This window comes from Gracilinanus agilis, chromosome 3 (genome assembly GCF_016433145.1).
Source record: "Gracilinanus agilis isolate LMUSP501 chromosome 3, AgileGrace, whole genome shotgun sequence".
Classification (NCBI taxonomy): domain Eukaryota; kingdom Metazoa; phylum Chordata; class Mammalia; order Didelphimorphia; family Didelphidae; genus Gracilinanus; species Gracilinanus agilis.
The window spans coordinates 455,996,789-456,010,301 of record NC_058132.1 but is presented as its reverse complement, the minus strand read 5'-3'; the positions used below and the strand labels follow the sequence as shown (position 1 = coordinate 456,010,301).

At 36.2% G+C, this 13,513-nt stretch overlaps 1 protein-coding gene across 1 annotated transcript in view; it reads right to left on the bottom strand.

Annotated features, from left to right (window-relative positions):
• Window positions 1-457: 457 nt before the first annotated feature.
• CLTRN (collectrin, amino acid transport regulator) overlaps window positions 458-13,513 on the bottom strand; it is a 111,260-nt gene continuing 98,204 nt past the window's right edge. Inside the window, exon 6 of the mRNA XM_044670354.1 lies at window positions 458-1,661. Within this exon, the coding sequence (XP_044526289.1) occupies window positions 1,505-1,661 (157 nt within the window). The 3' untranslated portion in view covers window positions 458-1,504. The remainder of the gene's footprint in view (window positions 1,662-13,513) is intronic.

Sequence of the window (13,513 nt, the reverse complement as noted above, 5' to 3'; positions counted from 1 at the left end):
GAACCACCCTGTGAGGGAAGTGCTATTATTATCTTCCATTTTACAGGTGAGAAAACTGAGGAACAGAAAGTTTAAGTAACTTTGCCCAGCAAAATTGCCTCAGGCAGGACTCAAACTCAGGTCTTTCTGACTCCAAGTCAGGCTCTCTATGCCTAGCCTAAATTTACATTAAATACTTAATAATTAATATATTTATATGTTATATGTACTTAATACTAATTTATATACCTTAATAATGAAATAATGGCTGTAAAAATGAAAAGAAATGTCTTTTCCTCCAAGAAAAGACGGTCTAGAATTCACTAGATTTCTTTACCTCAGAATATCCAAAGAATCTGAACTTGTGACAGACTTATGGTTGAGAACAAGAACACTTAGACTTAGAATTTCTGGGTCTAATAGCTCACCAATTAGAATGAAATCAACTTCCATCTCTGAACTCATATAAGCAAAAAGATGCAACTTTTAATACTTTTATTAAATGGTTTATGTCTGTGTCATGAACTTAAAAATTGCAAAAAGTAGTCAAATAGTAGAAATGGTATGTTGAATCGAACTTTGTCTTTGGGAAAATATATTAGGAACTATTTACATGTTAATAGGACCAAATTCCTCTCTCTATCTCATCCACACCCATTTTTATCAAGCTCATATAAAAGAAAAGCTTTTAATCCTTCCTCACTTACCTAGCACTAATAGGCAAAATGCCTACTCAAAGCAAAAACAGATAATATTTTAGGCACTGTAATCAGTATTTGTCATTTCCATAGTACAAACAAAAATTCTACTTTGATCGTCTAAGCATATAGACAACTAAGATTATAAGAGCAAAGTTTTGGAGTTAAACTGGTTCCTAGATATCAACTTGTCCAACTCTTTCACTTTACAGATGAGGAAAAGAAGTCCCAGAGAGGGATTTACCCAGTGACCCAGGTAAAAAAGTGGTAATAGCAAGGGTATACTGAAATCTGCTCAAAAGAGCTGATTGTTAAATTTTCAAGCAGAGCATTTACACCTTAAAAATCAGCAAATGCTACAAATCAAGGCTTGATTTATTGGGTTCCCTCACCAATAGTTTAGGCTTAAAAAATGATGAAGAAAATGTTTTAATGCAGATTAAACTTTTAAATGTTGTGTGTGTATGTGTGTGTTTTTATAAGTCAGTGGTTAAACATATCAAGAAGTCCTTGTCCTGCTCTTTAAAGAAAAATGAGCAAGTAGTACAGACATTTTAAAATCAATAACTAAGCACATCATATGAACATTCTTAAACCTTGTATTCTCAGGAAAGTATTTTATAATAGTTTGTTTAATTGATGTCTTAAGATTAAAATTATCTTTATCAACTACTTATAGAGTCAATTTCTTCTTCACTTGTTCTGGTCATCCAAATTTCTTACAAAAAAAAAAGCCCAGTCAAAAAAGAAAATCTCTAATTCCTGATATTTTTAGATGGTCAGCAGCAACACTGAGTTTCTTTAGGGCAAAAGGAAGTAACAGCTTCTCATAATGGTGTGAGTTTTTCATCTTCTGCTGCAAAGGCTCTGTTAAAGCGTCCTTCTTTGGAATCTAGCGTATCGCAGGGAATTCCGTTTTCTATTGTCACCATTGTTTCACATTTGTCTTCAACATCAACTGTTTCCATCGAAGCTTTGCTTTTCCTAAAAAGCACATGAAAAAGACTTAGATGAAATTCACATTAAGCTTGGCCAATTGCCATGTGATGCACAAACACCTGTGAAATGGCACCATTTTGGCACTAGGAGAACAGATCATTAATCAAATATAAATTAAGTGAATCACCTAACTAGGCTGATGGCTAGTTTATCTCTTTGCTATAGTAAGGAATTGATACTACACAAGAGAGCAGTAAGGTTTTATTGTTGAATTGTTTCAGCTGTGCCTGACTCTTCCTGACCTCATTTGGGATTTTCTTGGAAATGATCCTAGAGTGGTTTACTAGTTTCTTCTTCAGTTCATTCTACAGATGAGGAACTGAGACAAATAGTGTGAAAAGATTTGCCCAGGGTCACACACTTAGTAAGTATCTAAGGCCAGATTTGAACTCAGGAAGATGAGTTTTTCTTACTCAAAGCCATGAGCTCTGTCCAATGCTCCATCTAGCTGCACTAATAGTGGTAATGGGGGTAGTAGTAGTAGTAGTAGTAGTAGTAGTAGTAGTAGTAGTAGTAGTAGTAGTAGTAGTAGCAGTAATGGTGGTGGTGGTGGTGGTAGTTGCAAATTTCTTATTCTAGAGCAGTGGTTCCCAAACATTTTTGGCCTACCACCCCCTTTCCAGAAAAAAATATTACTTAGCCCCCTGGAAATTATTTTTTTTTAAATTTTAATAGCAATTAATAGGAAAGATAAATGCACCTGTGGCCATCACCAACTCCCTGGATCGCTGCAGCACCCACCAGGGGGCAGTGGCACCCACTTTGGGAATCACTGCTCTAGAGGATTCTCTCTACCTCATGGGTCATTCATTTCTATGTACCTACATTCACAAGATGAAAATTTATAACAATTTGAGGATAATCTTTTCTAACATCCTTCCATCTAATGAGGATATCTATAGAGTCCAAGCATTTTAAATACCATGGCCTATATTGCTGAAGGATTATTTTTTGTTTTAGTTCTCAAATATTTGGGAGAACATTTGATAAAACTTCAAAGAAGCCTAATAGAATCAAGCCTAATTCTTATTTTCCAGCCCAGAAAAGGAAACAACTTCTTCCTTCCCATAGAATACAATGTAGGGGAAACAGTAACAGTGTAGGCCATTTGAATTCTCTTCCTGATTCTACAACAAACTAATCTTGTGATTTTGTAAAAGTCATTTCACATTTTTGAGCCAGTGGTTTTCTAACTCACAAAATGAGGCTGTTAGATTCAGTGATCTCCAGGGTTCCTTTAAGAAGAACAATCATTAATAATTCTTAATTTCAGCAGTACCCAATCTAAAACTGTATTATAAAGCAGCAAAGAAAAAAAATCATCAAAACAATCTGGTATTGGCTAAGGAATAGAAGTAGATCAATGAAGTGAATTAGATACATAATATATAGGAGTAAATGACCTTAGCAACCTAGTGTTTGATAAACTCAAAGATCCCAGCTTTTGGAATAAGAACTCACTCTTTAACAAAAACTGCTGCAAAAATTGGAAAACAATATGGCAGAAGCTAGGTATAAGGCCAACATCTCACTCCCTATATTAAGATACAGCCTAATGGATATATGATTTAGATACAAAGAGTAATACAATAACTAAATTAGGGGAATGCAGAATAGTTTACCTGGCAGATCTTTGGAGAAAGGAAGAATTTATGACCAAACAAGAAATAGTATTATAAGATATAAAATGAAGAATTATGATCATATTAAATTAAAAAGCTTTTATACAAACAAAACTAATGTAACCAAGATTAGAAGGGAAGCAACAAACTGGCAAAATAAATCCTCAAATTTATAGAGAACTAAGTCAAATTTATAAGGATACAAGCCATTCTTCAATTGACAAATGGACATGAATAAGCAATTTTCAGATGAAGAAATTAAAGTCATCAATAATCTTAGGAAAAAATGTTGTAAATCACTCTTGATCAGAGGAATATTGAGGTACCACCTCACACATCAGATTGGCCAATGTGGCAGTAAAAGAAAGTGGTAAACGTTGAAGGGAATATGGCAAAATTGGGACACTAATGAATTGTTGGTGGAATGATGAACTGATCCAATTGATTCTGGAGGGCAGCTTGGAAATGTGCCCCAAGGGCTATAAAACTGTGCATACCCTTTGATCTGATAATACCATTCCTGGATCTGAGTCCCAAATAGACAATAATAAAGGAGAAAAGACCTACTTGTACAAAAATATTTGTAATGGCTCTTTTTGTAGTAGTGAAGAATTGGAAATTGAAGGGACGGCCATTAATTGGGAATGGCTGAACAAACTGTGGTACACATAGATGCTGAAATACTATTATGTTATAAGAAATGATAAGAAAGATGATTTCAGAAAGCTGAAAAAGTCTGCAGGAACTGATGCAGAACAAAATAAACAGAACTTGGAGAATACTGTACATAGTAACAGCAATATTATACGATGATTATCTGTGAAATCTTGGCTACTCTCAGTAATGCAATAATCTGGGACAATCCTGAGAGACTTATGACAGGGAATGCCATCCACCTCCAGAGAAAGAGTCATCTTTCACATCAGGGTATCTTTGGTTTTATTTTAGGGTTTTGGTTATATATGAGTTTGCTCTTATAACAATGACCAATATGGAAGTGTGTTTTGCATGACAATAAAAATGCATTTTTTTGGAAAAGAGTTTTTAATTTAACTGAATAAACAGAGTCAATTTAATGAATAAATGAGGCAATTTGATGCAACCAGGCCAGTTTTACAGTAGTATCAATTCTATTAGTAATTGATATTCACCCCAATTTACTTAGTCACAGATTATGTTGCTGTCCACCATTTTGTATAGATCACTGATAACCAAAAATCTTCTCTTTCTCACCTCCAATCCCTAAAATTCTTGTCTGTGTTAATTGTGGCCAAAGAATTAGTTTAAAAATTCAACTGTGGAGACAGTGCTCTAGTAACCAGAGTATCAGTATTCATGAAAGTGCAATTAAATCCTCAAATGCATATAGCTTACTAGATAGCATTTACACAGCAAAGCAGGTCACAAAGATTATCTTAGTTGATCCTCACAAAACCCCAGGTAGTAGGTACTATTATTATGTCATTCAAAAAAGGACAAACCAAGGAAAAGTAAGGTGCTCAGGATCAAACAGCTGAAGTGTCTGATGAAGGATTTGAACTTGAGTTTTCTTCCCTACAGGTCTCTTCTTCTATAACCTGAATTATCTAGTCGACTCCATGTATATAACCAGGGGATTCTTAAAACCTTAAGCCAAAGTTTTTACAGATTAATCAAATTATAATTATTGATATATGTGGGAAAATTATAAGCATGACCTGATTGGTGATATCCAAAAAGAACACTGAATTAGAAACAATCATTTATTCACTTAACCAAATTTGACTAAACATATCTTCTAGTCCCTGTAATGATAATAGGTATGCTAGAGAAGGTGTTTATAACATGGAGCCTCATGTCCAACTCTACCTGACCCCATTTGGGGTTTTCTTGGCAAAGATACTGGAGTGGTTTGCCATTTCCTTCTCCAGTTCATTTTACAGAGGAGGAAACTGAGGCAAACAGGGCTAAGTGATTTGCCCAGGTTCACACAGTCATTAAGTGTCTAAGGCTAGATTTGAATTAAGGAAGATGAATATTCCTGACTACAGGCTCAGCACTCTGTTTACTCTACCTGCCCCTTGAGGTAGTAATGTGTATAAAAATTCAGGTACTAGGAAGTATCTATATGAGTGTGGTTGCAAATAATAGAATGATTCTTTTGACTTTCTTGAATAGGCTTTCTGGGAAAGCATCATGTTAAGCAGACAGTAGGTGTTCAATAAATACTTGTTAATTAAATGGTTAAATATGGTCCCAGAATTGAACTTTGGAGGAAATGTGCCCTTAGTTTAGAGTGAGGAAAGTTACCCCAGGCATGGCAGAAAGATACAGCTTTTGTATCCATTTCCCCAATAAGGGTAACATGTAAAATAAAAATAATAATAACAATAATAATAATAACAACAACAACAATAACAACAGTAGCTAGAATTTATATGATGCTTTAAGGTTTTCGAAGTGGTTTACAAATTTTATTTCATTTTATTCTCATAACAACTTTGGGAGATAGGTGCTATTATTATCTCCATTTTATGGACAAGGAAACAGGCAGACAACAATTAAGTGATTTGCCCATGATCACACAGCTATCATCTGAGGCCAGATTTGAGCATGTCTTCCTGATTCCAGACCCAGCACCCTATCAACTGTACTTCCTAACTACTGAATTATTTAAATTGAAGTGAATTAGAATATATTTGTGTTCTGTAAGAAGTCAAAAGCAGTAATATTATAGGACTATCACCCCCATTATTTGCAATAAGAGTTTTAATGAAAGGAAACTACATTCCATTTTGTTATCTTTAATTTCACAGATGACAAGACTTTCTAAAGAAAAACCAGTACCCTCTGCCTATTCTATTCATACTTAAATTTATAGCTGATAGATTACATAGACTGTTTAAAAAAACCTATAGTATATAGTGATGATAAATTTAATAGAAAAAAGATGAACTTATACTCATTTTGCTGAAATGATTCAATTTTGGACTTTCAGCACAAAGCTCTCTCCTGGCCATGATAATTAAGTTGTAAAGCAGTTAAACCTTATCCTAAAGATCTCTGTGTGAAATTTATCTCCCATCATTATTTATCTCCCTTCATTATTCAATTAAATTCAGCATCAAATAATTATTAAGCACCTACTATTTGCAAGGCACTCTGTAGAGATTAAAAGACACAAATAAAATTCTTGTTGCTTTACTGAGCTTGGAGATGCAACATAGACACAAATTCTTAAGACATGAAAAAATGAGGGGAAAAAAGAGTGTTAATTCTTTTTGGGGGGGAGGGTCAAGGAAGATTTTGATTTTGAAGTGGTGCTAAGAAATATGAGGATATCCACAAGTGAAGATTGAGCCCCTGATTATCAAGCATGGCTGTAAATACTTGGAGGTATGAGATGGTATGTCAATCTCTGGGAAAGGGGAGTAGTGATGATGCTGTTGGTCACTGTAATAGCAGTAATAGTAGTAGCAGTAGCATTGGTGGTAGTGATGATGGTGGTGATGATGGTGATGGTAGTCTTAGTAAAAGGAGAGTAGTAGCAGTATATAGTAGTATTAGTGGTAGTAGTGATGGTGGTGGTGGTGGTGGTAGTAGTAGTAGCAGTATATAGTAGTAGTGGTGGTAATAGTGACGGTGATAGTCGTAATGTTGTGGTGGTGGTAGTAGTAGTAGTAACAGGTAGTAGTAGTACAATATAGAACCTAGTTTGTGAAACAAAGCCTTAAGTTTGTGTTTATACCTAATGGTAGAGCAATGAGGAGTGACTGGAAGAGGTTCTTGTGGTGAGTCCCAGGGGATAGGGGTGGGATGCCATGGTCAGATTTGCTTCAGTCAATCAGTTAATAAGTATCTGTTGTGTTTCCTCTGTGCCGGCTTTATGCTCTCTAGGAGTTCCCAGTCTAATGAGGGAGACAGCATGAGAACACCTCCATACAAACAGAATGTACACAAGATAGGGTGGGGGAAATCCATAGAAGGAAGGAACTAAGAAGGATCCGGAAAGACTTTCTGTAGAAGGTGGGATTTGAGCTGTCCTTGAAGGAAACCAGGGGAAGGGAGAACATTCCAGGCATGAAGCCCAGCCAACCAGTGAAAATGCCTGTAATTTGGAAATGGAGCCTCTTCTGCACAGAACAGCAGAGTCTAGAACCTCTTGATCACAGGGTAGGTTTGGAGGTGAGGGGGGCAGCAGTATATGTGAAAGGGGGTATAACAACAAAACGGGGCAAGTCCTCAAAGAAACAGAAGTAGCAGATCATCTTACTTGTCTCCTGAGACACATGCATGTGTGACACAAAGCAACAGTAGAACCAAACATAAAACAACTGATTGGTTTAATATTGGGAAAGGAGTACAAAAGGGGTGCATATGTTGTTACCTTATTTATTTAACTTATATACAGATTGTGTTGTGGAAAATGCCAGGCTAGATGAGTCAAAAGCTGGTATTAAGGGGGCAGCTGGGTAGCTCAGTGGATTGGGAGCCAGGCCTAGAGACGGGAGGTCCTAGGTTCAAATCTGGCCTCAGACACTTCCCAGCTGTGTGACCCTGGGCAAGTCACTTGACCCCCATTGCCTACCCTTACCAATCTTCCAACTATAAGTCAATACACAGAAGTTAAGGGTTTAAAATTAAAACAAAACAACAACAACAACAACAACAACAAAAAGCTGGTATTAAGGATCCTTGGAGAAATATCAGCAATTTCAGATATGGAGACAATACCACAATGATGGCAGAAAGTGAAGATGAATTATTCTTCTTGATGACCGTGATCTTAGCAACTGGTTCCATCACTTCTTGGCAAATAGAAGGAAAAGAAATGGAAGCAATTTTATATTCTTGAGCTCAGAGATCATTGGAGACAGCAACTGCAGCCATGAAATCAAAAGTCAATTGTTCCTTAGAAGGAAAGCTATAGCAAATCTGGACAATATACTAAAAAGCCAAGGCATCATTTTGCTAACAAAGGTCCATATAGTCAAAGCTATAGCTTTTGCAGCAGCAACGTATGGCTGTGAGAGTTGGACTATAAGGAAAGCTGAGCACTGCAGAATCAACACTTTTGAATTGTGCTGTTGGAGAAGACTTTTGAGGGTCCCTTTGACAGGAAGGAGATCAAATCAGGCAATACTTAATTCAGATTATTCACTGGAAGGTCAAATACTAAAGCTGAAGCTTAAATACTTTAGCCACATAAGAAGACAAGATTCAATGGAAAAGACCCCGGCGTTGGGAAAGATAGAAGGCAAAATGAGAAGGAGATGACAGAGGATGAGATGAATAGTTAGTGTCATGGAAGCAAGAGATAGTTGAAGATGGAAGAGCCTAGGAGGAAGTCCATGGGGTCACAAAGAGTCACACATGAATGAACAATTGAAGAGCAAAAGACTAGAATAAAGTGTAAGAAGACTGGAAAGGTAGGAGGGGGCCAGGCTGGAGAGGACTTTGAATGTCCTACAGGAGTCAAAAACAGCTTTATTTTTTATATATTTTTATTTATTTTTTATTATTTTTTTTATTTATGTATATATATATTTTATATATATTTTTATAATAATTTGAGAGGGTTTAAGGAGGATGGATTATAGAGGAGACAAATACTGGAAACAGGAAGACCAATTATTAAATTACTATAATTGTTGATGTAATAACTGATGCTGATCTATCTATGTGAGTGGAGAGGAAGAAACATAAAAGATGCTGAGGAAATGGAGTAAAAAAGTAGTGTTCTTCAGTTTGTATCTGACTCTTTGTGACCCCATTGGAGCTTTCTCAGCAAAGATACTGGAGTGGCTTGCCATTCCCTTCTCTGACTCATTTTACAGATGAGGAGCAGAGTTAAGTGACTTACCCAGGATCATACAGCTAGTAAGTGTCTGAGGCAAGATTTGAACTCAGGAAGATGAGTCTTCCTTAATCTAAGTCTAGTACTCTATCCATTGTACCACCAAGTGACAATAAGGATTGGCAAGTAAAAAGAAGTGGGAAATATGGGAAAGAAAAGAGTTAGAGATGATGCCATGGTGATATAGATAACTAAGGATAATGGTACCCTCCACAGAAATAGGAAAGTTTAGAGGAAATGATCAGATTATCTTATGATTGTGATTTAATTGTCTAATAGCTAACATATAGGTAAAAGTGCTTTAAAGTCTTAAAGCCCTGTTTATGTTGTCTCATTTGATTCTCATAGCAACCTTTTGAGGTAAATAAGATCCTATTTTACAGGTAAGGAAATTGACAATCAGAAAGGTTGTGCACCTAGTAAATAATATAGCTAATATTCAAAAATAGGTTACATGACTGTAGATTTATGGCTTGATAGAATCTTAAAAGTCATCTAGTCCAACTCTCCAATTTTACATGTAAGGAAACAGACTCAGAGAGATAATGACTTGCCCAAGGTCAGAAAGAGAATTATTGATAAAAGAACAATTTCAACCCATGCTCTTTGACTCCAATCAATTTTTTTCTACTATATTACATTCAGAATCACATCTTTTGACACCAAATCTAGGACTCTCCTGTAAAGTGCTCTGGATTTGGAATTAAATTGGATCCCAGCTGTGTCGTTTATTATCTGTATGACATTGGGCAAGTCACTTTACCTTTTATATATTGCCTTCATAGTTATATAGATGAAAAGATTAGCTTCTGAAGTCTAAGTATATGATGCAAAATGTATGAAATTCAAAAAGTTAATTATCCAAGTGTTGAAAATCAGATTCCTCTCTTCATATTTTTTATCCCTGCCCCTCTCAGAAAAAAGGGAGGAACTCTGAAGGAAATGAAAAATGATAAGGTATAACATGAGAAAGTAACAATAAATTGCTCATCTTTAGATAAAAGTAATCTCATCACACACAAAAAGATACTAAGGGAAATTACTATAACTATTGATCCAACTGAAGCAGTGTCAGCAGTAATTATACACACATTGTAATTTTCTCTTTTGACCTTTAGATACAAAGTTCAAAGTCTAAGAACCTGCTGTTTACCACAAAATATATCAAACTTATGGTCATTTGAAATGATAAGAAACTCAAAGGTTATCCAACAATCAGATAGTCCTCTGCCATATCTCATAGTACATAATATCATAAACTGAATCATGCACTGAGTATGCATTATTCTTAAGAATAATAAAATTTAATCTCTGGAGTCATTCTGATTGTTTTCCTAAAAGCACTTTTTTCTTTCTAAAAATAACATTGAGTGTTAATGAGTTCCCCTCTTCTAGAATGGTGTACAAATTACTTGGGACAAGAATTTTTATGTGGCTTCATTTTGCAACAGCAATAGCAATAGTTATATGTGTGTACTTCCTACTGACACCAGGCTGACTTAGAAGGCTTGACCTGGACCTCATGAAACCAGATCGAGCTGGTTTTTCTACTGTCAGTTGTCTATCAGTTAAATGCTGGATTTTGAGTCATGTACATGTTTCATTGCTCTCTTTTTTTGTGTTTTTAATTCTATAGTTTTTAAGAATGGATTTTACTTCAGGGAAATGTGCAAAAATTGTACCTTTTCAAGAGTACACTTCAGTGACTGTTAGATGCACTGTAGTGGCTAATCATACCGGGAAGTCAAACCTCTCAGGAGTCATAAAAGCCCGCAATGAAACAGTAGCAGCAGCATGAACTGAAAAATTTCTGCTGCAAAATAGCCTAATTAAATCTCAGAAAGCAAGTGAAGACCTTTAGATTGATCTGACAGCTGGAGGGGTTGTCACTGATTCTTCTAAAGTGGAACACAGATTTCTTGAAGTTGAAAAACCCAGGGAGAAAACCCAATCAGCAATTGCTGACCATTACTATGTAGAAAAAATGTTTGACATTGGCAAGACAAGATAAAGACTAGTATACTGATAGTTAGTAAACTAAAGACTAAAACTGTAATTTTTACAGATAAAATTTAGTTTTAAATTCAGTTATACCAGAATATTGTCATAACAAGTCAAGGTGAGCTTGTAAAATCTGAGTGTCTTCATCAAACTATAAAACTAATACACACCAAGAAACTGATGGGGGAGGATTTTTTTAAAGGTCTTGTCTTTATTGAATAAATGGTGAATTCTGAATGAATTCTGAATATATTGATATTTAACATAAATATATTAGATAGATAGATAGATAGATAGATAGATAGATAGATAGATAGATAGACTGATATAAGNAGATAGATAGATAGATAGATAGATAGATAGATAGATAGATAGATAGACTGATATAAGAGAGGTTTAAGAGTTGCCTGGTATGGGGGCAACTAGCTTGCCCAGTGGATAGACCACTAGACCTAGAGTAGGAGGTCCTGGGTTCAAATGTGACCTCAGACACTTCCTAGATGGGTGACCCTGGGCAAGTCACTTAATCCCTTACTGCCCTCCTACCTTGGAACTAATACATAGTATTGATTCTAAGACAGAAAGCAAGAGTTTAAAAAAAGAAAAAAGAATTGCCCATTACTCTAGGATTTGTGGTTCAGAGGAATAAATATTCCCTCTCAGTTCTGAGAGCTATTTGAGACTATCATGAATTTTGCACTAGAAGGTGGATCTGATTCCTGCCTGGGAGTTCTTAAAGGGCTATACATAGTTTGTGGGAGAGTAGCCTGAAAAGGGCAACCAGACTTTAAATTACAGAGCAGAAACATTGTGGAGACTCTCAGTCCCACCTGGGACTTAATGAACTGAGGTAGAGAGAATCAGATATACAGAGGCAACAAGTAAAAATAGAAACTGAGATCAGAGCTGTGTTAGAGAAAGAAGAGATAGAGATGGGACATTGGTTGGCATGCATCTTAGAACAGAAGACTCAGAATGAAGAATAAAATCTACTGAAAGAAAAAGAGAAGTTCCCAAAGAAAGTCTGATCTTTGCTCAACTTCTTCTCCCGATGCCTATCTGTTAACAGACATTGCAGTAAACTCTGCTTCTTGCTTCTTTTTTACTTAAACATTTCCTGAATCCTTAATTTTGCCTCAAATATAAAGATACCAGGGGGTAGTTAAAGGCAAAGAAAAATTTTAATTGGAGCTAAGAGCAAAACCTCTGTCTGAATAAAATTTTCTAATTGAGTGCTCCTGTATATTATGATTGCATTATTATCTTTTCATTTAATATAAGGTCCATAAAATAGAGGGTTTGTGTGAATCTGAGGATTACTCCTAAAGATAAAAAACAAGCATATTTTTACAGAGTATAATTAATTAAATCACTAGAGAGAAAAATCACCAAAGAGAAAAGGTATACTGAGGAGAAGGGAGTGCCTTAGTGACTAGAGGAAAGATCACACCCTAAATCATACTCCTTGGATGGAGATAGAAAGGCTTGAGTCCTTCTGCCCCTAGCTATCAGGTTGGAAAGAAGAGGAAGCAGAACTCTACCCTTCACAATGATACCCACTGAAAAGCAAAATTGTTTTGGAATTCCCATGTGGGGATGAAATAGTACAACATGGCCTTGTAGTGTGACATGTGGTGATCCCACCCCTGCCAGAGATTGGGTCTCCCTCTCTCTCCCAAGCTGGAAATGCAAAAACCACTCAAGGGACAATTCCACTGCTGATTAGCCCAGAGTCTTTGACCTGCTCTGTTTCTAAACTGGGACAGTTCTCTCCTTAGACAGTCTAGTGGCCTCCAAGGGGTTCACTGTATTAGTGCCAGACTTAATTTAGGCACCTGATCTGCTTTAGTCTCATTGCACAGCTCACTTCTCAAGCTGAAATGATCCACCAACCTCAGCCTTTTGGGAAAAGGAATTATAGACATTTGCCACCAAGCCTAGAATGACCTGAAATATTAATTCCCCCCCCCTCCAAGTAATGAAGATAAAGATTCTTCAAAAACCTAAGAAATTACATGCTTGAAAACTTAGAGGCTACAATCAAAGCCAGATTTGGAAAAGTAGACTGTCAATGGCATGTATAATATTCAGTGTTCTAAAAGTACAGTTTCATGTTGGAGAATATATGTCAAAATGTTGTGAACTGGAATGTATTGTATCTATTACAGAACCCCTCTCTTTCTTTAAGACTTGGCTCAAGAATTATCTTCTGGAAATGAGGGGGCTTCCGGGTTAAGATGGCGGCAGAGTAAGAAGCAGCTCTTAACCTCTCCTGACCGAAACATACAAAACTCCTCAAGGGGACATAAAAACAAGTCCAGACGAACGGAGGAACCCCACAACAGGGCACAGCGTGGAAGGTACGTGGAATCGAGACA